General features: G+C 41.4%; 1 protein-coding gene across 6 annotated transcripts in view; it reads left to right on the top strand.

Annotated features, from left to right (window-relative positions):
• LOC105207343 overlaps nucleotides 1-25,858 on the top strand; it is a 277,076-nt gene that overhangs the window by 146,336 nt on the left and 104,882 nt on the right. For all 6 annotated transcript variants that reach the window (XM_039457986.1, XM_039457988.1, XM_039457984.1 and 3 more), the window contains one exon: nucleotides 8,802-8,962. In XM_039457986.1, coding sequence (XP_039313920.1) covers nucleotides 8,875-8,962 — 88 coding nt within the window. In that variant the 5' untranslated portion in view covers nucleotides 8,802-8,874. The remainder of the gene's footprint in view (nucleotides 1-8,801; nucleotides 8,963-25,858) is intronic.

Raw genomic sequence — 25,858 nt, 5'->3', positions numbered from 1 at the left:
GGCACGTACGAGGCAGCGCGCCGTGCCCGCAAAATCGCAAAGAATTTCTTAAGCCATCGGGATCTTGTGCGCGGCGCTGCGCGGCGCGGCGCGGCGCGGCGTGGCGTGCGAGCATGACCAAGCCGCAGGAATACAATCAACGACGTCCATTTCCGCGAATTAGATTTCCGTCTACGTCAACAGGCCCGCTTTTGTTTCGCCGCGCATGAAAGAACACGTCGGTGAAGAGTAGAAGAGGAAATAGGTGCGCGCGCGCGCGCGTGTTCGCCGCGCACTCCCCCGAACGCGATGGCGAGACCTGGAGAGCAATTCTCTTGACAATTTGGCCTGGCGGTTCGCCAGCCGAGACCAGTCGATTCAACTAATCTAAGTTGCTTAGCACGACTTCGTTCGATTCGCCTCACCACACTGCCGCCGTCGCCGTCGCCGCCGCCACTACCACCACCGCCGCCAACACCACCCTCGAAGACTTCGGCTTAGCTCCCCGTGTCGAAACCACCCCGTGCAACCGTCGGCCGCACTCTTCTCTCGCTCGATGTCGAAGAATCGCGTACGAGAAGTATTGGTTTTTTAGCTTTTCCGCTTAATTACGCGCGTATCCGGTGTTTGTCGCGTGTATCCTCTATTGGGGATGTATTTCTGTTTTAAATCTCGAAGAAGGAGAAGATGATATGACATGCCAGTTACAACGCGATAACAGTTAGAGCAGTGCAGTCCAATCTCGGTTGTTCTGAGGTCTCGCAAACAATATATTTATTACTCTCCAAATCTGAATCGGTGAATAATTACTGATTATCAGTGACATACTTGGGATTGATAAATCAGTGATTATCTTAACCTGAAAATCAATGAAAAGTCACTGGTAATCATTGGAAAGTTCTTATTGATCAGTGTATTAATAAATATGTACACTCATGAATACGAACATGATTCATTGATTTTTACATTATTAGTGGCATACTTGGGACTGATGATCAGAATTACAGAGCAAGTGTCCCGTATCACTTGCCCTGCCGGCGTAGGTTTTCGTGGGGGCTATGCAGCTTTCCGCTCTGATCAACAACGCCTCTTAAATAGAATAAGTTTGCAACTGAACCTGCAGAAGTCCGCCATACGTTGCGAGACGCCACCGTAATTCGCTCGAGAACGCCGTTTCTTACGACATAATTGGTTACCGCGCGGAATTGGTTTCGTACCTCGTTCATCAGAATCCAGAGAACTTTACAGCGTCCTCACGACGACGACGACGGGCATGACCCGATTTCTGATATACCCCTGTTAATTCCCCGTCCGAGTCAGCGCGGTTTCGAAGTTGGAGGGGAAAGCTTTAGTTTGGAGCGAAGCTTTAGTGGCGATTACACGTGTAAGTATAATCCAGTCGCTTTTGGCGTGTTGTAAATTAGCCCGTTTCACGTGAAGTGTCAATTAGGCGAAAGCGATCGCGTTTATACTGCAACAGTTCCTACATGCATACCTATGAGGCAAGAATGGAATTATTATTATATGTATGTCGATTTGTCATTTAAATTTAATGCCTCTGCTATCAGATCTTTTCGCTACGGTCGGAAGGAGTCGCGAGAATTTAGCGTATCGGATTCTCGCGATTTGCACAGTCGATCCTGGAATTTCTCGCCGCCCTCCGCGACGCCGCGCCGCCCTGCCGTCCCTTTACACGCGTATGCTTCTGGTATTGGTGGATAGAGCGGATAGAGCGAACGAGGTGGGATGCTCCCAACTATAACTTGATATCTCTTCGTCCCGCAGCGCCGTTATCGCTAGGGATGTACACGTACCATCGAGGGAGGTAAGACTACCTTCCCTCGCGCTAACTGCTTGACAAACTAAGTTAACGTTTCTTACGATGTAATTGGCTCCACGCGGCAGCGGAGAATCGCATACCTCGCACACTCGCCGGCGAGTGTACGGAGGGATGAGAGATTGAGGATGGTGGGAACTACGAATTACGCGGAATCGTCCTAGTGACGGCGGCGTCGATAGCGGGGAGAAATTCCCGTGGTGCAAAGTGGACGAGGTAAAAGGGAAAGGGGGAGATCGACGAAAGCGCGTGCGGTAAATTGTACGTCCATTTGCGCGGGCGATACATGCGAGGAGACGACGGGAGGGATAATTACGGGGAACGAGAATGCGCACGTGTTAACGATTGGAAGGCGAGAAATCACGATCGAGACGATTGCGACTCACGACAGCTTGAAATCGCTTCGACCTCGCGAGGAGGATTTGCGTCACGAAACACGTCTCGCGTTTAATTTTTTCGAATACCGCACGGTCATCCGCCATTGTAACTTCTTACGCGACTTCTTTCACATTTCAAATCGACATGATTTAAATGCAAGCACATAGTCCTATCGAAATTATAGGTGCAATTACAACGTTATTATGAATGATTATTATATATATATATATATGTATTAGGGTGAGTTATAACGAAACGTATACAGTCTGTCTCGTTTTCATTTGACTCACCCTAATACACATGTATGTACGTAGGTGGCGTATTAAAAATATAAAATGCACATCTATAAAAATTGGATATGTATATGTTTTTTGGGGGGAAAAATTATAAATTTTAATAAATATTTATTTGAATAGCATTAATTAAATATTTATTAAATATATGTTTATTTAGTATAAAAACCATAAGTATCATTTTTTTATTAAAAAAATGTTTATGTACTGTAAGTAAATATTTCATTAGCAGCATTCAAAAATATTTATTAAAATTAAAAAATTTTTTCTCTCAGTGTATACATGTATATACTACAAAAAAACAGATTAATAATAATAATGTAGCTTTGGTGAGATAGTTTCAATGAAATGTTTGATTAATATAATCAAATATTTAGTAATTATGTTAATAATAACCAAATATAATAATAGTAATCAATCGGTTATTAAACGGTTACCAAACAGTTACTAAATATTTGGTTATATTAACTAAATATTTAATTCAAACTATTTCACTAAGGCTTAGTAACCATCATCTAGGATTGATTGTTATTACTAAACTCTTTTTTTAAGTGTTTGCGTTCGTTTATTAGAAATATATTTTATAATTAATATGATACAAATTGTTTCATCTTGATTTTCGGTTTCTCACATTCACCTTTTTTTCTAAGAGGAAGAACGCTATTTTTACGGAGCACGGTGGAAAATATCATCGAGTCTCGAGCGGAAGTTAAGCGGGATAGCCTGCTTGAGCATACACTCCAAATATAAGTTCACACAACTCACTCAGTTCGAAAGGACTTCGCGCGAAGCTTCGCGATCGTATCTTCTTCCAGTTCATGAAAGTACGACGGTCCAGCTTCATCGTAGTCGGATCGTCCATCAAAGTTTCGACCAAGTTTGCGTCCCGCGTCACAATATTGTCGTCTTTTCCCTCCATTTCGCCTCTCTCTCTCTCTCTCTCCTTTCTCGATTCTTCCTTTTTCCGACGAGCGAAAGAATCGTTTGGGAGATCTACTACGGTAAACCAGTGCGATTCTATTCTCTCTTTCCTCTTTCTTGCTTCTTTATCCTTCCATCTTCGTTGAACTACTCATCTTTTGTCTTACTTCAACTTCCCCGTCGTCACCCGTTTTTATCCCTCCCCTCACATCCTGATCCTTTTTTCCCTTCATCTATACGCTTCGGCGATAATAACCGGCGAACCAACGGCGCAAATCTTCAATCTCGTCTGGCAAATGGCCGATCTCGAGGCGTGCGATGCCCCTGCCAGACGGGACAAAAGAAGAAGAGGTCCTTCCATATATGTCCGTAGCTGATGTGAGTCGCGGAAATTTTCCGCTGGATAAGACCACATTGTTTGTCCGCATGGAGCTTCTTCTATGTGTGTTGTTTTTTTTTATTCTTTATTTTTTTTCTGCGCATGGTCGTTTCTCGTTTTTCCCCGAATGCGTTCGACGTCGTATCCATCGTTTACCCTCCGCTTCGCGTTCCGACAAGAATCTGCGCGGGGAGAAGAGAGATTTATAAGCGATGACACGTGAAAGTGGTCCATTTGCATCTCGCAAGCCGCTGAGCGTGGCAGCGTATCGATTGCGCGTGAGGTATTTTCCTCGATTTTTAAGATGCTGGCGTGTGCTATTTCATACCGCGACCTTATAGAAAGTTCGCACTGGACAAATTGAGGCTCTTCTTGAGCGAGTAATGCCCTGTGTCATTTTAGGCAGAGAGAAGAAAGTTCCGAAGGTTTTTCAACGAACGGTTCACTAAGAGAAAAAAATGGTTGCTATTATCATAATTTAACGATAATTCATGATCGTTAAATCATTTTTAGTGCCAATTATATATTTGCAGTTTAACTATGCAAATCATAACTATTAGTTATTATTACTACATAAGTGGTAAACGAATGTTTAAAAAATAAGTCACTATAATTGCGATTGCATTTTAATTTACTACATAAAAATATTTATTTTACTTTTGCTACTCGTATGTTGATATTTTTATTATTTGAAATTATCATAATTTATACACGAAAACAACAATTTTATTGCAGAATTTAAAAAGCTAAATACAGATCAGAAAATAATTTTATGTTGGACGATCAAAATAATTATGTAGGACACCCAAACTTGATAGTTCTGCTGCAAACAGTTTTGACATTCTAGCAACCAGATTAAACTTTCGATACAATTTTTTTAAATAGTTTAACACAATTATTTTCAGATTAGCAATATTATTCTTTCCATGTGATAAAATTTTCAGCAATATTGTTTTTTCAGCAATATTGTTCTTTCCGTGTGATAAATTTTTTTTATAAAACTATGAACATAATATTAATATTGTAGCAGTAATAATTATAAAAATGGATCGTTTAGCCGTAATTATTTTTATGCAATAATAGTTAGAAATACCAAGCATTTTTCTCTTGTCAGTGTAGATCGTCACGTTTTGAAAGTAGATAACGTAGATCTTTCTTCTACACATTTTATTTTTGTTCGCGTCTGCATGTGGCAATATAAAAGATATTCCGCGATATTTCAAGAGACACGTTTCGATTTATTCCACATTTCGATAATCCCGTAAGTGACACGTGTTTAGATTTATATTAAGAAGAAAAATCATGGAGAAGCGTTGTTCATTATTCGGCAAAGTATGCGTTGCGCGACGAGGGTTTATTTAGATCTCTCTTCGCCCTCGCGAATTCCTCTAGTTCTCCGTTTCCAATTTCTCGCATCGTCTTCGACAATATCATCGCAATCGCGTCGCGCCAATATTGCAATCCCTTAGGTTCGAGGAATACAATTTGCGCGATCAATAAGGAAACCGTCAAAGCGGAAGCTTCCCCTGCGCTGCGGAGCTAGCTTTAAAACGACAAGGATGTTCCGTGGGAAGAAACAATGTTGTTGGATGGTCTTATCTCTCGCTTTCCGTCTTTCTCGCCTCCCTTTTCTTCCTTCTCAACCTGTTATTCTTCGTCTTCTAAACATACGGCGCTGCAGGTAAACGTTGAACCAACATTGTAAATCTCCGGTGTTGTTTGGAAGCCGACTAGATCCTAGAATCCACCTGTATTGTCACGTAAAACGAGAGGAAAAAGATGTTGAGCGTTTAAAATGTCGGGTGTATCGGAACTGTTAGAATATCTGGTGAAATAGATGAAGCTTCGGCGATTTTCTGATGTGCGCCTTTATCAGCTATAGAGTCAAATATTTTGCATAGCACTCTTTTTTAACATCTCTTTTCCATCCATCTTCCACAATGGATGAATTAACCATATTTTTATGAGATTAAATTTTTTTAATATCGACGCTGTTTAAACGTTATAAGAAAAATTAAATTAAAAATGTATTATTTATGAACACGGAGTTATTCCATGTATGCAAGTACAACATGAAAAAAAGAAACAGGAATTCTTACATATATTTTTACTTGCGTTACATCGCATGCATTTTCTACTTCTTTCTTTATCTTTATAATACAGCAACATAATAATTTTATTTTAAATACAAGACGAATTCCACGCACAAGATCTCTGTAATCTCGGTCATTTTCTTCCCTTTTTTGTTTGCTATACGACGATGAAAGATACGTCTTAATTTTCATGTTCATTTGTGATGCATAATGTCGGGGGAAAAGTAGAAAATGCAATGGTAATGACTTGTCGGGAGTTGCGGTTTAAACTTGTTGTGCTCTTCGAAAGCCATAAAAATTTTTTTCCGCGCAAATATTACGACAGCGAGATCAGCTCTCTCTGAAATGAAATTAGCTTTCCATTTCCAAGTTCCACCTTCACTTCCCCGCGCTTGTAGTTCTGGCAGATGTTGTCTCAAATTTTAATTCAACTTTATTATCGTCTTAATTATTCGCTGCATTAGTTAGTAAGAAAATAATTTATGTCACGCTTCAGATGTCAGAATTAGTTACTTGGAAAACGATCCCTGTCGGACTTTGGATATTATTCAGATTCTCTCTCTCTCGCGTATCCACATATCAACAATCTTTCCTTTACACTGCTACCTCCTTCTGGAATTCACTTGCCAGTCGGCTTAAGGGAGGCAAAATCGTTGGGTTCGTTTAAACTATTCTGTCATCTCTAGCAGAATGTACCGCGCCAGCCTTGAGTTAATCTCACATGTAAATGCTTATTTATGCTATTCTTGTAATTTTTTTTTTTTTTTAATCTAGCTTGTAATTATTTGTATTTGTATTTTTTTCTTTCTTTTTATTTCTGCTCTGTTTTTATTTTTTATTTTATTGTGTTATTTTCTTTTGTATAAACTTTTCATCACCAGTTCGGTATTTTCTCGCACGATATTTGTATATTATTAAGTTACATTTTCAGAACGTCAATAAACACTTTGTCTCTCTCCTCCCTCTCTCAATACACATTCAGTGATACAATCAATTTTTTTCGTACAAAGATGTAAAGTGAATATTGCTTTTTTCCACTGATATGTAATTAGCAATCTACATGTAATATTTACTTTAATTGCCAGAAGATTATTCACGCTTTTGACGTTTCCGGTATTGGATGTTTACCCGCTGTACACGATATCCTCGAGCGAGGTAAAATATGGAGCGTATATTTTGATATCGTCCTGCGTCAAAGCTGCAAATCTAACGTCTACTCGGAATCGATCAAACGCTTATAAGTTGAGAGAAGGACTAAAAAGATCTTTAAATTCCGCGGTGAAAGCAACGTCGCGGTGAAAGCGCCGCGCGATATAACAAGTTGCAGTAACCGTCGGTAGCCACGATAAAAAAAGAAAAAAACTTGATATGAAAAAGTGCTCGTGGTACCCAAATAAAATTGTTCGCCTGTAATCGAGTCCTTGAGAGGAAAAGCTGCGTCGTGGAAAACCTCGAACGCCAATATTCGTCGGTTGTGCATACGTCGCGTTTCCCTTACAAAACTGCCTACGTAGAAAACCTCGGAGGAAGGCGTACCAGAAATTATATAAAGGTATTATATAAACGATTGATAACGATACTTAATTAAATCCTCCATTTAATTTTAATTTTTAATTAATTTTCTGTGAAAATATTACGCTAAAACAATTTAATCGTGAATATTTTAAATGAGATAATTATACTTGAATTTCTAATAAAAGAATCAATACCAAAACCGTCGAAGAATTCACGCGTTACACACACACGTGAAGCTGTACGCTGAATATCCTTGCTCTTACATAAACCGAGCACACGTCTCCATTAACGTCCCACGCGATTCGTGTCGTCGTCGTCGTCGCCGCCGTGCCGTATGCTGTTTTTCGCGGAGAACCGCAAAAGTCATCGTCGCAAATGCGTTGCCGCGTAAAAAGCTCGAGTGTCGCGCGCTGGCTGGCACTTTCGTCGCGCCGCGAGACGACGGTGACGAATTCGCGGTGACGGGGATACGACGCGTCAGCGAGATCCACGAGCGAGAAGAGAAGGGCAGCGCGCGTGCACCACGAGAGAATACGGGCGAATTTAATTTCTACGTAACATTACACCTTAGGAGCCTTATACCAGGCGCCATTGTGCGCCTCCGGGGGCGGCCGCGGAGAGACACTCGATCGCAGGACTCCATTTGCGGTTTAGCATAATGGAAACCCAACGCGCCCCGGGGGCCGTCGCGTCCGCGTCCCCTGTCCCCGACGTCTCGTCCCCGTCTCGTCTCGCCTTCTGGGTCTACTTCGTTCTCGTATTCTGTCCGCTGTTTGCGACCAGCGACGTAAGAATAGGCGGAAAATAAAGTAAACCGAGGAACGGGTGGGAAAGATAACCCGGCGGTGTTCTTTCGCCGTATCCATTCAACGCCGAACCACCGGGCCGCGCGCTGCCCATTTCCGCGTGCGAGGGGGGGAGAGGGAAGAATGAATCGTTCCGCATCGCGGCTGAACGCGAGTTGATGTCTATTCAAAATGTGACTTCGCATGCAGACGTTCGCGGTAGGTAAAAAGGGGTAGATCCGTCCACGTGTGATATCTCAGATGTTTTATCGATTAACCATTATCACGCCGCGGATAAAAATGCCACCGCGGCGTTCAGTCATAGCGAATAGTGGTGCCCTTCCCCTTTTTACCACTAAGCTACGACACGCTAATGACACCGGTCGTTCCAGTTCCGAGATATATTTATCACGAACGTAACGAGTGTCAGAAATGTCCTCGAAATCACCCCGGCGCAAATGCGTGTCTGCCGCCCGCCGACACGCGGAGACGCGGAGACGCGGAGACGCGGTGCTCGATGGCGCCCCGTCATTCGTCTGACGGAAGCGCCCTTTGCGAGTCTCATTTTCGTCGACGAAACCGAGCCCGTCGTGTCTTATTCCTTATCTTTTATTCTTACAGGGAGGCTGTGATGAGGGAAGCCGGCTAAGGGGAGCCCGTGTCGCGCAAGCGCCGGTAGAGGAGTGTAGGAAAGATGCCGCTTTCCTCGAGAGTCTTATTAAGCCCGCTGCTGCTTCTAATCATCGCAGGAAGCACCGGCGCCTTCAGCCCCCGTCAAGGAGGTAAGAAACCCCCTGTCTTGAACGACATTTTGCGCCGGCGGGAAGACAATGACGATGATACCGACGAAGACGACAACGACGACGGCGACAGCGACGGCGACGATGGTCGTTACGAATTCCGCCTTTTCGCGGCTACGACGAATTTCCACGAGAATAGTCGCGCGGTTTTACTCTTTCTCTTTCCCTCCCTCCCTCCCTTCCTTCCTTCCTCTCCCCCTGTGAAACTCGGTGCTATAATAGTACCGTTGTATCCTCGAGTTTTGAGATAGCGCATATTTCCGTCCCCGCGGAGCATCCGACTGTCAATTTCACGCTATTTGCACATTCGTCGACAAGCGTGAAAATACGTTATCGCACGTTATTCCTTCGTTTATTTCATGTATCTCTCCCTCTCTTTCTCTCTCTCCTCTCTCCCTCTTTTTCTCTTTCCGACAATCAGAGAAGGTTTCGTGCGATGCATCTTTAGGGAATATAGAGAAATATACTTCAACAAAAGATTCGCGAACGTGGTTCAATGTCAGATTTCAATTTTTAAATTAAGATATTCGCGAAAAAGAAATTTTAGTTGTATTAAGCGAATTTGTCTATTTAGAGAAAAGGGTTTCTCTCTCTCTCTCTCTCTCTCTCTCTCTCTCTCTCTCTCTGTCTCTCTGAATGTATTTGAAGTATCAATCGCGATATCTGTATGCGGATCAGTTTATATATATATATATATATATATATATATATATATATATATGTATGTATGTATGTATGTATGTATGTATGTTTGTATTTTTGTTCGATTCGAAATGTGCGAATCCCGATGAAATCACAATACGCGATGTAAAGTAAACCACCTGCAGCGAATATTTGGCGCGGCGTACGTTTTAGCGGAACGGGAAAACATATTGCATTTCCGATCTTTTAGCCACTTGTAACTTTGCACATACGTGGACTTATGTATTTCGAGGATCGTATTCGCGGTTACTCGGCCTCGCGTATGTTGACAAAAGGATATGCGCGCGTATGTGCACCACTCGAGACAACGATGTAAGCAAAATATTTCCACACCTTTCATCCTCAGCCGACATCATCCATTTCTCTCGTCTTCCCTTTCCCCTCCCCTATGTTCCGCGCCTTCGTTCTAGTCTCTTCTCTTCTCTGGCTGCATTTGTAGAGAGAACGCCTCTTAGTGACCATTTCCTAGATTAAGGTCACCTGGAAAGCAAATAGTTGTTAGGGGAACGTAGAGAGAGAGAAACCGAGAGGGAGAGGAACTTGGAGTAGTCTCACGAACGAGGGACTTCCGGTGTATACGTCCCTGGAAAACTATTATGCGCGAAGGTCCGTTGCATCCGAGAGAAACTCGGCGCACTAGAATGTACGAGCGAACGCTGGACAAATTGTCCTACGATCCTCGCGACTCGCCAATGACGGTAAATCCTTCGTCCGCACTCCGGAGAATACGTTCGATCGATACGACTCTGGATCAGGGGTTGGTCACCAACCTTTTTCAAGACGCGGGAGATCTCTCTCACCCTCTCGGGTGATAAATACTTTCGAGTCGCAGTCGTTCATTACTTATCGTTAATTCTAACGTTCCACCACTCATTATCCTACATGCAGCGCGAACTAAAAATGTCCCGTTCCTTCAATCGCGACATATAGCTTGGGTCTAGAGGTAATCCTCTAAAGGGAAGTAGTGAATTATGTATTGCATTATTAAAATGGAAAATCGCAACAAAGAACAAAATTAATCTTCGAGACATAAATGGAAAATTCCGTACAGTTATGTCTCTCGTGATTCGTCATTAGAGATCTCGTGAATTATTTTATTTTACAAAAATTGTTGCCAATACAATACAAACCATTGTCAGTAGACATTGGGAGATTATTCGCTTTGTTAGCACGCTCGCCCGAGGAAATTTTAGAAATCCCCAACTTTATATGGTTAACGCATCACACCGCGTTATATATATATTTTTTATATTTGCTTGACTATAAATTTAAGTAAACTTCGCCTCCAGTGTTTGCTTTTAGATTGTTGTATGAAAACATGGAAATGTACCTGCAATCGCTGTTTGACATCTCAAATAGCTTCGAAAATATTTGCCCGTTGTAATTTTTGCGATGTTACATGTAAAAGTCACTCTTTGCGAAAGCATTGAAACAATTATTGAATCTAAAAAAAAAACGCGAGTCGTGCGCTATCCAAGATTGATTTACAGTAGAAATAGAACGAATTGTGAACATTGATTTCATCAGTGGACAAAAAAATTTTAAAAGACATTCAATTAATTATCTATTTTATATTAGCCTTTGACATCGTTTCGGTCGTTGACATATCCCGCGGCAGCGGAATGTGCGCACATGTCGTCTCACATTCGCAAATACAAACGCGCGATATTTTAGAAAAGTTTTATTCGATTTACATCCGATTCGCATTTGGGTCAGAAACTTATTGTGGCTACTTTCGCGAGCAGAGAGCCCCGCTCTCTCTCTCTCTCTCTCTCTCTCTCTCGCGTTGAACGGTGTTGATTAGTTGGAAATTTACGCGTCCTCGAATCGACATTGACGGCATCCGGCGGCAAAATTCGTGGTTGTGTCGCGTTAGCGGGGACGAAAGGAAACGAAATTCGTGGTTGTGAAGAGGAAAGTTCGGTCGTTCTATAATCATGACACAAAGATTATCTGAATGAATTTTAACGGAGAGTCTCGGCGTAATCCCCGGTCGCCGACGACGAAGACGCGAAACCGCGGCGCGACGAGTCGAAGAGGTTTCTTCGCTCGACGAGACGCTCGTAAATACCTGTACGACGCGGACGTACGTTCGAACATGTTTCCGTTTAGCTTAGCGAGGCAACGTGGCGGCGACGACAACGACGACGACGACGACGACGACGCCGACGACGACAACATAGACGATCTTGAGTGACGAATTTACAGCGTATAAACACGTTGTCCTAGTTATCTCACGCTCGTGCTTTCGCGGAGCCTCCTATCTTTTTATTACGTTTCCCCTCTCGCTATTCGTCGCCTTTTTCACCGTCTCGCTCAACGCCGCTGCCTTATCTTAATATTAGCAAATTTAGCAAACACGCGCGCGTTTCACCGTGATTACTTTCGAGTATCATAAAGGCGGCTTGGCGGAAGAAGATTTTTACGACATGTACATAACTATTGATAAAAATGAATACTTAATGTCGTTAGGCATATTATTATGTGAGTCACGTAAATTTTGAGACTAAAGGTTTGAAGATTACAAGTTACATTTTTCTTTTGAATACACCAAGCAAGCGTGTTGCACCTAGGAACAAATTTATATTTGTTTACTTATTCTTCTCTCGCTTTCGCTTTAGTTCTATGTACAATATGTGAAGTTTAGATTCCAATAAAACGATTTCAAAATGTAGGTTTTTTATTTTTCCCGCTATTTTCGTGCCATCGTACAATATTTATTATATCTGTTTTTGCAAAATTTACACTCTTGATTTGGTTTCATGTTCAACGGGGACACTTTTTTATACTCTTTGTTTGCTTAAAATACAAATATAATGTGTACTTTACAATTTATACGGTTTATCTTGTATATTTGGTGACCGCGGTTTCGCGGATTCATGAGACTAGGGTACGCGGAGTGTCAGTCACGCGGCTAACGTCAGAAGATTAATTCCTTCTAATTGCAAGAAGCGCTGGCTCCAGATTTAAGGATAGAAAGCAAATCGAGTTATAATCGTGACAACATGGCTGATAATTATCGCGGAAGCAAATCGCCCGTAGATTATCGTCGGCGACGATATGATAATTTTGGTCGCGGCGCAGAATACAATCTCGCGATAAAGCGGTTTGCGCCGCGGGCGACGCGCGGGCCCCCGCATACAGAGAAGTACAAGTATACAATTAAAGCGAATACCACGGCCAGCATCCTCGAAAAGCTCCGTTTGTTCGTCGCGACAGGCCCGTGACTCGCTTTGATCTTGCCGGGAACCAGAAGGCGGGACGTTGCACGACGCGACGAACGGCGCACGGCGCATATCCCGTTAACGAGATCGCGCTCGCTAGAGCGGCTCTTGCATCTCGAGCGCAACAAAGGGCGAAGAGAACGAGGAGAAAGAAGGAAGGAAGGGTGGAACGAGGCTGGAGGTTGGGTTCCATACCCCTCTCCTCCCCTCTGAGTCGACTGAACGCGGGCTTGTCGCACGTTCCGCGTCACATTTCGAACTTCACCGTCCGCTCCCTTTCTCCCCCCTTCCCCTCACCGACTACTTCTTTCGCTTCTCCTTTTTTCTTTCTCCTCGGTTCTTCCTCTTTTTGCGACTCTCTCTCTTCCTATCTGCCAGTTTTCCGCGCTCCTGACTTTCCCTCTCTTTTACTATTCGCCAAAGTAGTTGTCAGATAAAATTCCTCGGCGAGAGCGAAGTCCCAGAACGCGTGGAGTTCACGTAACCGCGGAGACGATAAGACGATGGATGTTGCGAAATTTCAGAATAGGAAAGACAAGAGAAATGTATTTCCTCCTCCTATCCTCGTGATCCGCTGCTGCTTCTCGTTTCGCAGCTGATACATTTTTTATTCTCGCGAATGCTGCTGGCCTCGCCTATACACTATATGCGGTTTTTCTCCGATCTTCTTTAAAGATAAACGCCTGTCGTTTTGACAAGCGTTTCTTTATTTATCCCTGATAGAAACTTATCCCATCAAAAATTGCGCAGGATACGACACCGCATTTACCGATCACCGACGCCAACTGTCAAAGTTAAGAGTACCAGGAATATTCTAGGATGTGATCGCGCCCGGAGAATGACTATCGTATCTGACAAAGTATACAATTTTTGGTTAAATAATAAATTCAGTAATAAATTTCGAATAAGAGTGCAGGAACAAATTTATCAATTTAACAATTTTATTTTACGTATGAGATAATGTAATTGTATAATGCGTATATTAAATTAGGAAATATAATGATAATAAATTTAATTAAGTTAATGTTCGCATTATGTTTTGCGTCAATATAGTTTGCGCTACGCATATACGATATTAAAATGGATAGTATGCACACAGCGTGCTTCTAATAGAAACGTAATATTGATCTGAATAATTACAAATTATTAATATGCCAATCGTTGATTAGAAATCACACATTGATATTTAGACATGTAATTATAAGGCATAGATTACTGCTGGATGCGAATCTATAATTATAAATTACTGATTAGCAAGAAATGATTGGTAAGAAATGAAAATTCATTCAATTTTCAATTTTTCAAGTAGAAATTAAAAGAATTTTTCTAATACAACTGAAAACGTAATTAGACACGAATAACTACAATGTTCATTAATTAATTGAATTAACTGTACTACTTACTTCTTTTGATTTTTATATAATTTATAAAACAAAAAAAAACAAATTGTTCTTCAGATAATCGACTGACTTTAAAACTTAATTTCTCGATAATTCAAACTTTTCTAACCTGTCTCAACTTCAATTACAATAGTAGTTTAACATATTGAGCGATGCTGGAGATAGGCGTGTTACACGAGAATTACGAATATATCGCAGAGAGAGAGAGAGAGAGAGAGAGAGAGACGAGATATAATAAAACTAATAAAAGTGACGAGCCAAGGGGCTTACGACATACATATTTCAGGTAAAATTTAACGTGGGTACAGACCCGCCATCATTCACTTACATCCACCGTGTCGCTGGCTGTAACAGCTGCCTGATCCACCAAAATTTTCGTGTTTCTCGTTCGGTGGAGGAAACCGACGGGCGTAAGATAAAGAATGGGGACAGATAGGTGGTACGGGAAGGGAAGCACGAGCCAGAAACATTTAATTCTGTTTGCGGCGAGCGTAGAATGACACCCGTGCCAGAATAGAAGATCGGAGACAAATGGTCTCGCATACTTAGCGAGCACTTGACTGTGACAAACTATCGCGAGCACATAAGCACACGTTTCTCTCTCTCTCTCTCTTTCTCTTTCGCTCTCTCGCTCGCGCGCACAAACGCGTGTGTAGCCATGCAATCGTGCGAAACATCCCGCCGAGATGGTTTAGCTTACTTTCGGCGGGCGTTTGCATTCGCAGGAATCCGAGAACGGTACCCCTGGTGGCCCTTCCCTCCTTTCTTCGTCTCGAAGGCGCGGTTTCCGCCAAGCATCGCTACGATCTACTCTCCGTACTTGCCCGTTGAAAACTTTTTTACTTCCGAAGCGAAACGTTCCGCTCGCGAAACGTACTTGCCGAGAACTATGCGAATATACGCTAACAACGAACTGTCTTGAGAGTTTCTAAGCTGAATAACAAATGTCGAGAATTTTGCCATGGATATATTACCGTATATTTTCTGTATGATATGAAAGATAAGTACATTATTATTACAGTGAAAATATATAGCGCGATTACCGAGGTGGGCTTTTTACTAAACCTCAGCTAATCTAGAAGCTTAGATCGTAACAAAGTGGAATTTTTAGAATATTTTAAAGTTTAATCTTTGAACCTTGAATTTTATCACAAAATATTGGTATAATTTAAAACGATTAAAAATTTTTTTCTTTTTTTTCTCATGATACAGCAGTTACAAAAATAACATCGGTATCTGATATGTGCTGTCCGTTTTCACTAATATAAATTAATTTTAATTGAACTCAATTTATCTTTCTTCATCTTTTTCTAGCTCTACGGGATCGATGATTAAATACATGTATCTCGTATTATTTATGTCCGGAAAGATGAAATTCGGAAAAAGATTCGGCAAACGTTACACTCGACATGCGCCGCACTGGAAACGAAACGAACAGCTGTAAAAGCGCGTTATTGTGCCATTCGGTGAGACGTGGAATTATTATTCTTGTTTTTTCATACGGCAATAAAAGGACCAGTTATACGCCGGCTTCGACGAGATTACGTATCGCGATAAATACCGTTCACTTGTTTTACGCCACGCAATACAAAATTTTGTAGATTATTGCTTCATATTACGCGATTCAGCCGCCTTTATTGCGCATGTTTATTCCTTTTTTCACTCGCTCTTGTATGTGCCGACGCTAATAATTCTTCCCTTTGCTCGGCCTCTCATGCACGTTTTGTTTCGGGAATCGTGAACTGGCAAAGCTTTATCCATCCGCGCTCCCGAAATTTCCGAGGAACAAACAACGACGATTTTAAATAGTGGCACAGAGTGTTTTCGTTGTCCGAGATAACAAAACGCAGAAATGATTGATGAGAAATACAAGTTTTAGAGTAAAATTCCTTTCTAAAGTGATTGATCGATCGTCTGACCGATACGAAAATTCTTTTTTATTACGATCGTAATAAAATTCATTTTAGGAACGCTTGAAGTTGTGAAATTGTGGAATGAAATACACTCAAGCCGCATGCCCTGAATGTTTACATTATTAAATAAAAGTTCCCGAGATTAATGATATTGGAAATATTTAGCTTATATATATAAAAAAAATTGAGAAGAAAGAATTGGAAAATTTTATAAGAAAATACACAAAGAATTCTTTTGCGTAACGAAGAAAGGATCTCAATTTATTTGGGATCTAAGAATTTTAAATTGGAAATCTTCAATCGTACAATTTATATATATAGTGCCTCGATAGATACTAATTTCTTAGACTCTTTTCTTATTTTTGGATTTTTAGCTTCTTTTCACGATTCTTTGGAGGGAAAATTACTGCGATCAGTAATGCGCATAAAATCAAATGAATGAATTCTCAAGCCGAGTTGTTTCGTTCCCTGGAGCCGTGCCAGCGATCATTTGCTTTCCCCCCCTCTTTCTCCATTAAAAAAAGATATCACGGCGAAGGGTCGTTCGATCCAAAAATACAAGACAAATCGGGCCATCTGTCCGGTTTACGAGTTCTTTTCGTAGAAGAAGAAAAAGAGCTGGTTTTGCCGTTCGTCGTTTAGCAAAAAAGTATACCGCGTCAAATTCCCAAATTCTTTTTCCACACACAGTCGTCGATACGACGTATTTCAACGATATTACAATAAAGCGAAAACTCTATAAAGCACTTTATCAATAATGTATATCGCTTCATCGTTCAACTTTATTAATATATTTATTATTATATATTAATATATTTATATTAATATAAATATATTAATATATTTATTATACTTTATTGATATATTTACCACTGTTCATTAATCTATTTATTATTTTTTAGAAAGAAATGTCTCTAAAACGCTTCACACGAATCAATACGCCATTCACGTTAACTACCGTGTATTTTCTGTAGTTTCATTAGCGAGATCACCGATAAGTAATGCTAAATAAACAAGAAAAGACCGCGCAAATGTAAAGTTTTACGCAGGGGTACGTTAATTGCGCGAGAGGATGGGGGCATGAATGCGATATGAATGCGAGGAGTATTACGACTCGGCAGTCTCGCATTTAAAAATTCCCGATAATTACCCTTCATTAATGACAGCGGATCCGTCTCGCAGGCTCCGCTAATTATTATTGTATTTATCGCGCGGCTCGGGCGCGCCAGGACGAGTTTTTAATTTGCCCAGCCATGCGCGGACGCTTTCGCACACACCGGGTCGGTCGGCCCGCGCTTTTTATTTTCATGCTCCTTGTCCCCCGCACCACTGCCGCCGACGCCGTCACACAGTCCCGCTATTTTTTTTTTTTTTTTTTTTTGAACGCGCGCCCATTTAGCGAGGGAATTTGTCGGACGGTGAAATATCTCTTTTGTCCGGCGATGCGACAGGCGGTTCTCGATTATTTCGCCATCGGGTCGCACGCGCCGCGACGCGTCGCGTCGCCTCGCGTCGTTTCGGTATTTTGCGTCCGTCGCTCGGCGTGAGGAAAACTTCGCCACTCCGATCGCGGAAATGTGATCCGCGCCGCGCGTCATCGCGCACTGATCCGTTTCTACCGAAATACTTTTGCTCCCGGGTCAATGAAATCGACTGATTGTGAGAATTACTAGGACGTCAGCTCGGACGTTTCCCGACAATGGAAAATTAAAGGGTGGATTTCCCATTTAAATTTTGCCAATTTTATAAGATGAAAAGAGCTCATTATATTTTATAACGCGGGATGAAACTCTTGCGTAAAACTCTTTATAATAATAGAAAATTATTTCTTCGAAATCTTTGGGGGAGGAAAGGGGGACCATCTTTTGTTACCTATTCATCTTTCTATAGATATGAATTAAGGGGCAGACTTTCATTTTTTATGTTAGAGACTTTTGTAAGTAAAATAAATAAATTTAAAGAAAGTTGATTTTTGACCGTGCCCGATTTTTTTTTTTTTTTTTACATTTTACTGATTGGCACGTTGTTGTTTTCCGTAGAGCACGTGATTTTCTTTCTTGTTTTCCGAAAATTCTGGAGGAGAGGCATTTTGAAAAGCATTTTCTGCTCCTCAATTACTGAGAAATTTATATATTATTTGTAGAGCTGCGCGGTGATAACGACAGAACAATTACGATGAATTTATCGAATCAATTACCATTAGAAAAATGGAACTTAATAATATAAGTTTTCAGATCGAACGTTCCGTAATTGTTCCAATACACGTATTGGATTTTATAAGAATGGCCGTCAATTAGTCGATCACTTGTCGCGGGGATTACGCGAAGGAGACTTTGGTAAATGCCAGCAATTAAGAATAAAATATCGTATTTACGTAAATGTATTCACTGAATAAGCGGATACTATAAGGTAAATTGTCTCGAAACGCACACCCGATACTTGCCGTTTGGAGAAGCGCTTTGCTAATTGTTTTAAGCCGTGTAATATCTGTGTTCGCGCAGTCCCTGCGGCGGAAACGACGTGGCGCTCCGTAATGCAATGAATTCGCATCGATCTTCCCTCAGCGTGCATTCTGCAGTCCGCGGGGGCGGAGCACGGCGCGGCGCGCTACGCTGCAACACACCGCCCGGATCAATTCAAATTCGCATTATTGCCGAGAAGCCGGGCGCGCGATACACCGGTCGATCCGACACCTAATACCGGTAATTCCGGTTTATTAGGTTGAACCGCATTAGGTTTCCGGTTTATTAGGTCGATCCGAGGCCCATATCCAGCGACTGGCATTACTCCGGGCGATCGTTCATCGATACGATCTAGCCCGCCTCCATGTTTAATCGAATAACTCTGATCGCCATTGTTCGCCCGCGTCATCGGGAAATGACGCGCGAAACTGTATTTAAGATCTCGCTACCCATGAATTCCCGATCACCCTCTCTGTATCATCAGCATTTTGATAAACATTCGACGATCCCCACAATGCATGAAGCCAGCGAGATATTAACGATGAATTAATATTTTATATAATTCCTAATTATTAATGCATTTCGTATTATTATTAAGAACAACAAACTATACCGAGTTACATTGAGAAATCATATAAAGCCCGCGTATTTATTAACGTGTATCATGCATTATTTGGTCGCATCAGAAATGGTCAGGGTACATTAATAATAGAAAAGGAGATAATAGCATTCGATTCAATGCATTATTCTCCTCCCTTCCCCACCTTTCTCTCTCTATACTTTTCTATCAGAGATACAAGTTGTTAAATAATTCTGTCGGTTTATATGGATCCCACCGAGAGGGTTAATACTCTTAGTATGACTGCACGTGCCGTATGAGATTACTCCAAGTTTCCCCGACAAGATTGACGACGGAACTGTTGAATAAATGGCGCCGCGTATCGTAATTTACATGTATATCGCTCTACGAATAACCGGGCTGTACGTGAAATTTGCACGAAAAGAGAAAACAAAAACTACTTGAGAATTATGATTTGATAATAAAAGATGAAAAGTACAATTACCTATTGGAGAATAATGGAAAATTACGTATGTCAGAAATATTTTATATCTCGTTAACTTGTCGAGTGAGATTATTGATACGGGCACATTATTTTTATCACTACGAAATTAAGCTGTCGCCGTAAAAATTGATAACACTTGTCATTTTTCCGTCTAACGGGGTTGTCGATGATTCGATTAGGGTTTATGTTTCTGGCGAGGATTTGAATAAATCCTATCTCATTAATATGCCTGCGAATGACATATTGCGCAGAATGCGGGCCGCAGATGACGTAATTGATGTTATATAATATCTGTAATCGGGAGAGGGGGGGGGGGAAAGCTCATTTCACTAGCGAAACGGCCAAAACATAACGCTTCAGAAATCTAATTAGCATTCCCGCGTGTCTATTGCTAGTAAATTAATCTCTCGAAAAAGCTGCAATATCTTATCCAACTATTCAATAGCATTAATTATTACTCTTTTAGAATAAAATTTTAGATCGTTAGATATAAAATTGTTAGATTTGATTGTTTCTTTGCATTGTACAAAATGATGTAGACATCGGCTTGGTAGAATCAATATAATTTATATACTTCGTTACAATATTTTATTGCATTTACTTTATTATATCACGCTTCAAAACTAAATCGCGGGACATTTTCACAATCTATTTTACTGAATCCTTTATTTTTAACTCTGCATTTTAGATCAAATCATTTCTATTCGATTATAGTTATCTTCTTTATAGTGAATTGCTGATAGAACAATATAAGACGTCGAAGTATTCAATGACGTTATAGTCTATTGGAAACTTCTGTCTACGGATCTACAAACCTTTTCATTTTGCGATTATCGTTCCATTACAACATTATCGGTCCATTAGCCGGGATAAAGCATTAAAATGATTATCTGGATCTATCGATCGCCGGCTAGTTAGTCGGTAGTTCCTTCCGCAAGTAGCTTCCACGAAGGTCAACGGCTGAGAGGGAGGGGGGAAGTAATTTCTTGGCCAATAAACGCCAATGGGGGATGCGAATGGGGAAAGGGGAAAAGAAACAACGGGGAGGAAAACCGCGCGGAATAGAAGGGGGGCGAACTAAGCGCGACGAAACGAGGGAGACTCCTTTTTTTAACCTTCTACCTTCCTCCCTGCGCGTCAAGATTCTTCCGGCGAAAGATCGGCTGTCGTTCATCATCTACGCAGGAAGAAGAAACTCGATCGAAGAGCAACAGCATAAAGGCGAATATATACCGCGACACCTTAGAAATATTTTATGCAGCTTAAAGTTAAACCTCAAACGATCTTTAAAGCGCAATTTATTGGCTTTTCCCTCAAAATGATGCCTACAAATTCTTCGTTAATAGCTATGTTTTTCATTCATGTTCATCGCGCATGAAATTACAACGTTAATTTGAGATTCGATTACGTATCTCACATAACTCCAGCGAAACCATTTTGGCTCCACTAATCATTTCGAAATATATTCCATATTCTTTTAACGTTATACAATATAGAATATTTTAAAAATATGTAAGTATCATTAAAAAAAATTTCAATGAAACAAACAATATTGAAATAATTTTTCATTTGCCGAAAACAAGAATAGAAAATTACCAAATGCATTCTGTTCTGTTAAAATGTTAGTTAAAAAAAGTGGACGGTGTACATCTCGCTCAGAGTTAAAAGCGACTAGCGAGATAACGTTTCTGTAGACGCTTGCAAGCATTCAAAGTACTTATTTTTCGTAAAATTCGTAGTTTCTCGATTGCGTTTGATAATATGTAAATAGCTCTACGCGCATTACCTATGTTATATAAATACAATCTCTTGTCATGCGATCGTACATATCAGTGACAGCTGAGCAGCTATGACATTTTGGGAAGAAGCCGGGGGCTTCTTGCTTGGCTTCCATCGCTTTTCGAAGTAGCATCACGGACACTCGAACGCGCGTGCGGACTTACGATTAGATCTGTTTTCTCAGCCGCGAAATGCGCGTCCTATATGCCAGCGCTAAATTTACGGATCGCCCGCGCCGGCGCGCCGGGACGGCGTTGCCCGTCCTTTTAGTCTTATCTTCCCGGTTCAGCGGTTGTCTCCGCGTGTCTTCCTGGACACTCGGTAATTTTGGCATCCGGTAACAATAACGAGACGTCGTCGCAACGACCGACACGCGTCGCGGCCCCGTTTTAGATTCCTAGACGCGCGCGTTTGTCCGCTCTCTCTTCTCCGCGTCTCCTCCTCCTTCCTTCGTTCTTTTCTACCCTCGCTCTGTTTCCGCCGTCGCCGTCGCTCCGAGAGCACGCGGCCGATGTTTCACTATCGAACACGTGCGTTATATCGTATGCACTCGGATTAACCTGACATTACGAGCGCCGCGAGAATAGAGTGCACCTATCTATCCATCCGTCCGCGTCGTCACGCGTATAACGTGGAAAGTTCCCGGCGAAATAGAAAATACTGAATTTTACAAATTATTTTATAATCGGCTGTTGAATATACAGAATGCGTAATACAAGAGCGCACATGCTTAAATATAAATCATTGAAGTTAAATATAAATTTATTCGCTAAAACTATATATTCATCTGCTAAATATTATATATACATATATATTTTTTTTTATAGCTTTTTAAAGCGAAATATATGATCGAGTGCAAATCTGTTTAGTCGTTAATGGGTACCTTTTAAAATGTACACCTACATATATTGGTTTATATTTAACTTTTTATTCAATTATCAAATATTCAATTTTTTTTATTTCATTAAGCGTTCGTTACACGAATCATTTTTTAAAGTGCTTTAAATTGACTGAAAAACAAAAGAAAATAGAAATTTGTAAGGGAAACCAGCTTTAATTTTTTTTTTTTTTTTTTTTTTCAAAAGCAGGCTTACATGGTTGAAAAAAAGATTTATTTTGAAATACTATGCCAGTTCTGTGTTTTACGCGCACGTAACGTGTACACGTTAATGCACGCGGGTCATGTTGGCCGCGGCTATATTCTCCGGTATTCCCGGGCCGTCAGCAACAATACGATGTCACATCGCCGAGCGGCGTGGCTCGTTTTAGATTCCGTGAGATGCAGGCTTTTCTTTTTGTGCGCCTAACCGCAGACCCGTATTTAAGTCGATCTCGTTAGCCCTTACTCGTCTAAATACAAGACGGCTGCGACGAGACGCGATGTTTCTTTCTTTCTTTCTTTCTCTCTTTTTTTTTCTTTTCTTTCCGTCCGACGACAATCCTCCGCGTCTCGCGCGCGCGGCTCCGTAACAATTTAATTACTCATTGTTCGAAAGCGCACTACATTAATTACGGCCGAATACGCACGTTTTTAATTACGCTGCCGTTACGCGTGGCGTCATTTGTTATGTTATTATCATCGGCAATCACATCATGCAAAGCGCGTATATAATATTCCGCATCCCTTATTTATGAAGTGTCGATTAATTAATTGGTCTTACCCCCGTACGACGGACCACGTTAAAAATCGCTTTTCTACCGCGAATCTCAACATCTACATTTTCGTGAAAAAAAAAAGACAGCAACGACTCGAAAGTTTATATCGCGATTGGCGCCCTCATATTACGTTTATATCATAATTTCCATCTTCGTCGAGCCGGAGCATATACATTTCGTATATACGTGGCCCATGTTACATTGTTCGTATCGTAAAACGAGTTAGTAGGGATAACGTTGTTAAAACAGTAATTTCCTGACATGTAGCTCGTATTTATAAAACGTAATGTAATTTATTCTGTAACATACGTTTCGCCCGGAACGGTACGCGTCTTCCTTTGTCAGAGAGGAAGGTAGGTGTAAAGGCGCCAGTTCCGCTTCTTATTTTTCACGGTGGTCTTTTTTAGATAGAGAATCCGGACGAGCAAAGACGCACTAACTGTGGAACAGAGGCGCGCGACTAATACGCGTTCCGTGCGTTCACGGGTGACTATTATTAGTCTTAATAGACCATGTGTTACAAGTGGAAGCGTCGTCTCGGGCGTCCTTTACCCGCTAGTAGTCTGCCGTCGCGCCGCGCCGTTAAGAACAATGGCAAAGGAATAAGCTCCGAAGGGTCGTGTGCAAGTCTTGAACGAGCTCTCTCGTTAATCCCGCGGCAGTCGCGTGGATTACATTTGTAAACCTGCAGTAGTAACGTGGATTACATTTGTAATCCAGGTAAAACCTTTCATCCAAAGTCTCATTTTTTTTCTTCTCCTCTTTTTTTCTTGTTTCGCTTCGTTACGTATGGCTCGAGTTAAGAGAGGGATTAATTTCGTTGGTAACGAAGATCTTGTACTTCGATTACGGTTGAATTAAACTCGGCTCAGTAGTATATAAGACAGGAATTGATATCGATTACCATTCTAACTCCATCCGCCGTCCAAAAATAATCGCGTGCTACGACTGCGTCTAAATTTAATAAGCTACTCCATTTGATACTCGGGGAATCTCGACGAGATATTTCAACAATCAATCTCTATCACACCTCGCTTTCCGTCCATCCGTCGTGTCGTAATTTAATATTGCGTGTGTAGAAATACCAAGAAAATAATTAAAATTCGTTAACCGTGATAAAGTTAGGAAAAACGGGACGCAGGGGAAAAAAATAGAGAGCCGGTGACAAAATTAAAAAAGTCCTGTGAAAACAAGCGCGGCCAGGTCTCTGGAAAACGGAGCGATTTCTGGCGCGAGAACGGCCAGGAAATGGGGAAGGGAGGAAGCGGAGATTGAAAAAAAGGGCGACTGTGTCGCCGATCGCGCGTTTTCAAATTCCCTCCCGAGCTATATGCCTTTCCTCTTTCAACGCCCTTATCTTCTCGACATTCCTGACTGGCTTTTCCTCGTGCAGGGCTTTTTGACACCCCCGATATCGCGCGCGTATTGACACAAGTGCCAAAAAAAGGAACATCTTCATTTTTCCACGATATCATACATCACGATGACTTTTCGAGGGCTATCGAAATTGTGATGCTTGCATTAACAGTTGTCAACAAACGGAAAAAAGAAAACCGGATAAAAAATTTATATCACGAATATTTCGATATAAATATCAGTAATAACAAATAATTCAAAATTGCTGTCAAAATGTGTTTATTGATCAAATGAATCTGCAACGTTTTGATCTCAGATTTGGGTGCTTTTCAAGCGAATCAGTTGCAACGTAGACATTAGAATAAATAAATCAAGGAAACACGCTCAATTTTATTATACTAATACAGCAGTAATTTGATATAATAATATCATTATGTTTATTATAATTACAATATACGTGTGTCGTCAAAATTCGATTATCACTTGCGCACGGAAAGAACGATTTGGCTGAAAAATAAAAATTGAGCTGGATCTGAAAAATAATTTTGCTGAACTATCAAAGTAATTACAACGGATTTTCAAGCATGACAAGCAATGCTGCAAAAAGTTTTGACATTTTAGCAAGCAATTTGAGAATTCAACGAAATTATTTTCAGATCCGCGTCCAGCTAAATTTTCAGATATTTTAACAGAACTGCGCAATCTTGCTCAATCGTTGGAATAAATTAAATTAATTGTATAATTCCATCCAACATTACATATCTTTTTTATTTAACAAAAATGTGAAAACGCGCATTTACATTAAAATATCTGCCTGCGACTCTTACGAGATTCTACGAGAATCAAAGCCGCGACAAATTGAATCGAACGTTACAAGCCGTAGTGAAATTTTGGCCCACTCCTGCCCCTCTTCCCACATACGTGCCGTACGAGCCCTTCAACCCTTTACTAATCATGCGGTCGTGCGGCGCGCTTTATGCGACGTCGCGCTGCGCCGCGCAGCGCCGCGCAGCGCCTCGCCTCGCCGTTTAAGTGCTCGGCTCGTAAACGCACCGGGCGCGGGGTTGACATCCGGCATTATCGTCCCATGATTTACGCATTCCGTGTCTGTGTATTTCACCGTTCGCATCTCCTTTCGTCGAAATTTATTACAGGCGCCCGTGCGCGCGCGGCTCGCTTTAATACGGGGCGTTTTGCCATCGTCGCCGTCCTTCCCTTACAGGACGCTGCCGCCGCCACCCCCGGCGCAGCGTCTCGCGCTCTTTCTCTACCCCCGTCTCTCTTTTATCCTTCCGCCAGGACCGCCGTCCTCCCCTTCTCCT

Source organism: Solenopsis invicta, chromosome 15, assembly GCF_016802725.1.
Source record: "Solenopsis invicta isolate M01_SB chromosome 15, UNIL_Sinv_3.0, whole genome shotgun sequence".
NCBI classification, from domain to species: domain Eukaryota; kingdom Metazoa; phylum Arthropoda; class Insecta; order Hymenoptera; family Formicidae; genus Solenopsis; species Solenopsis invicta.
Note: the sequence above shows the minus strand (reverse complement) of the source record. Positions and strands in the feature narration are given on the sequence as shown.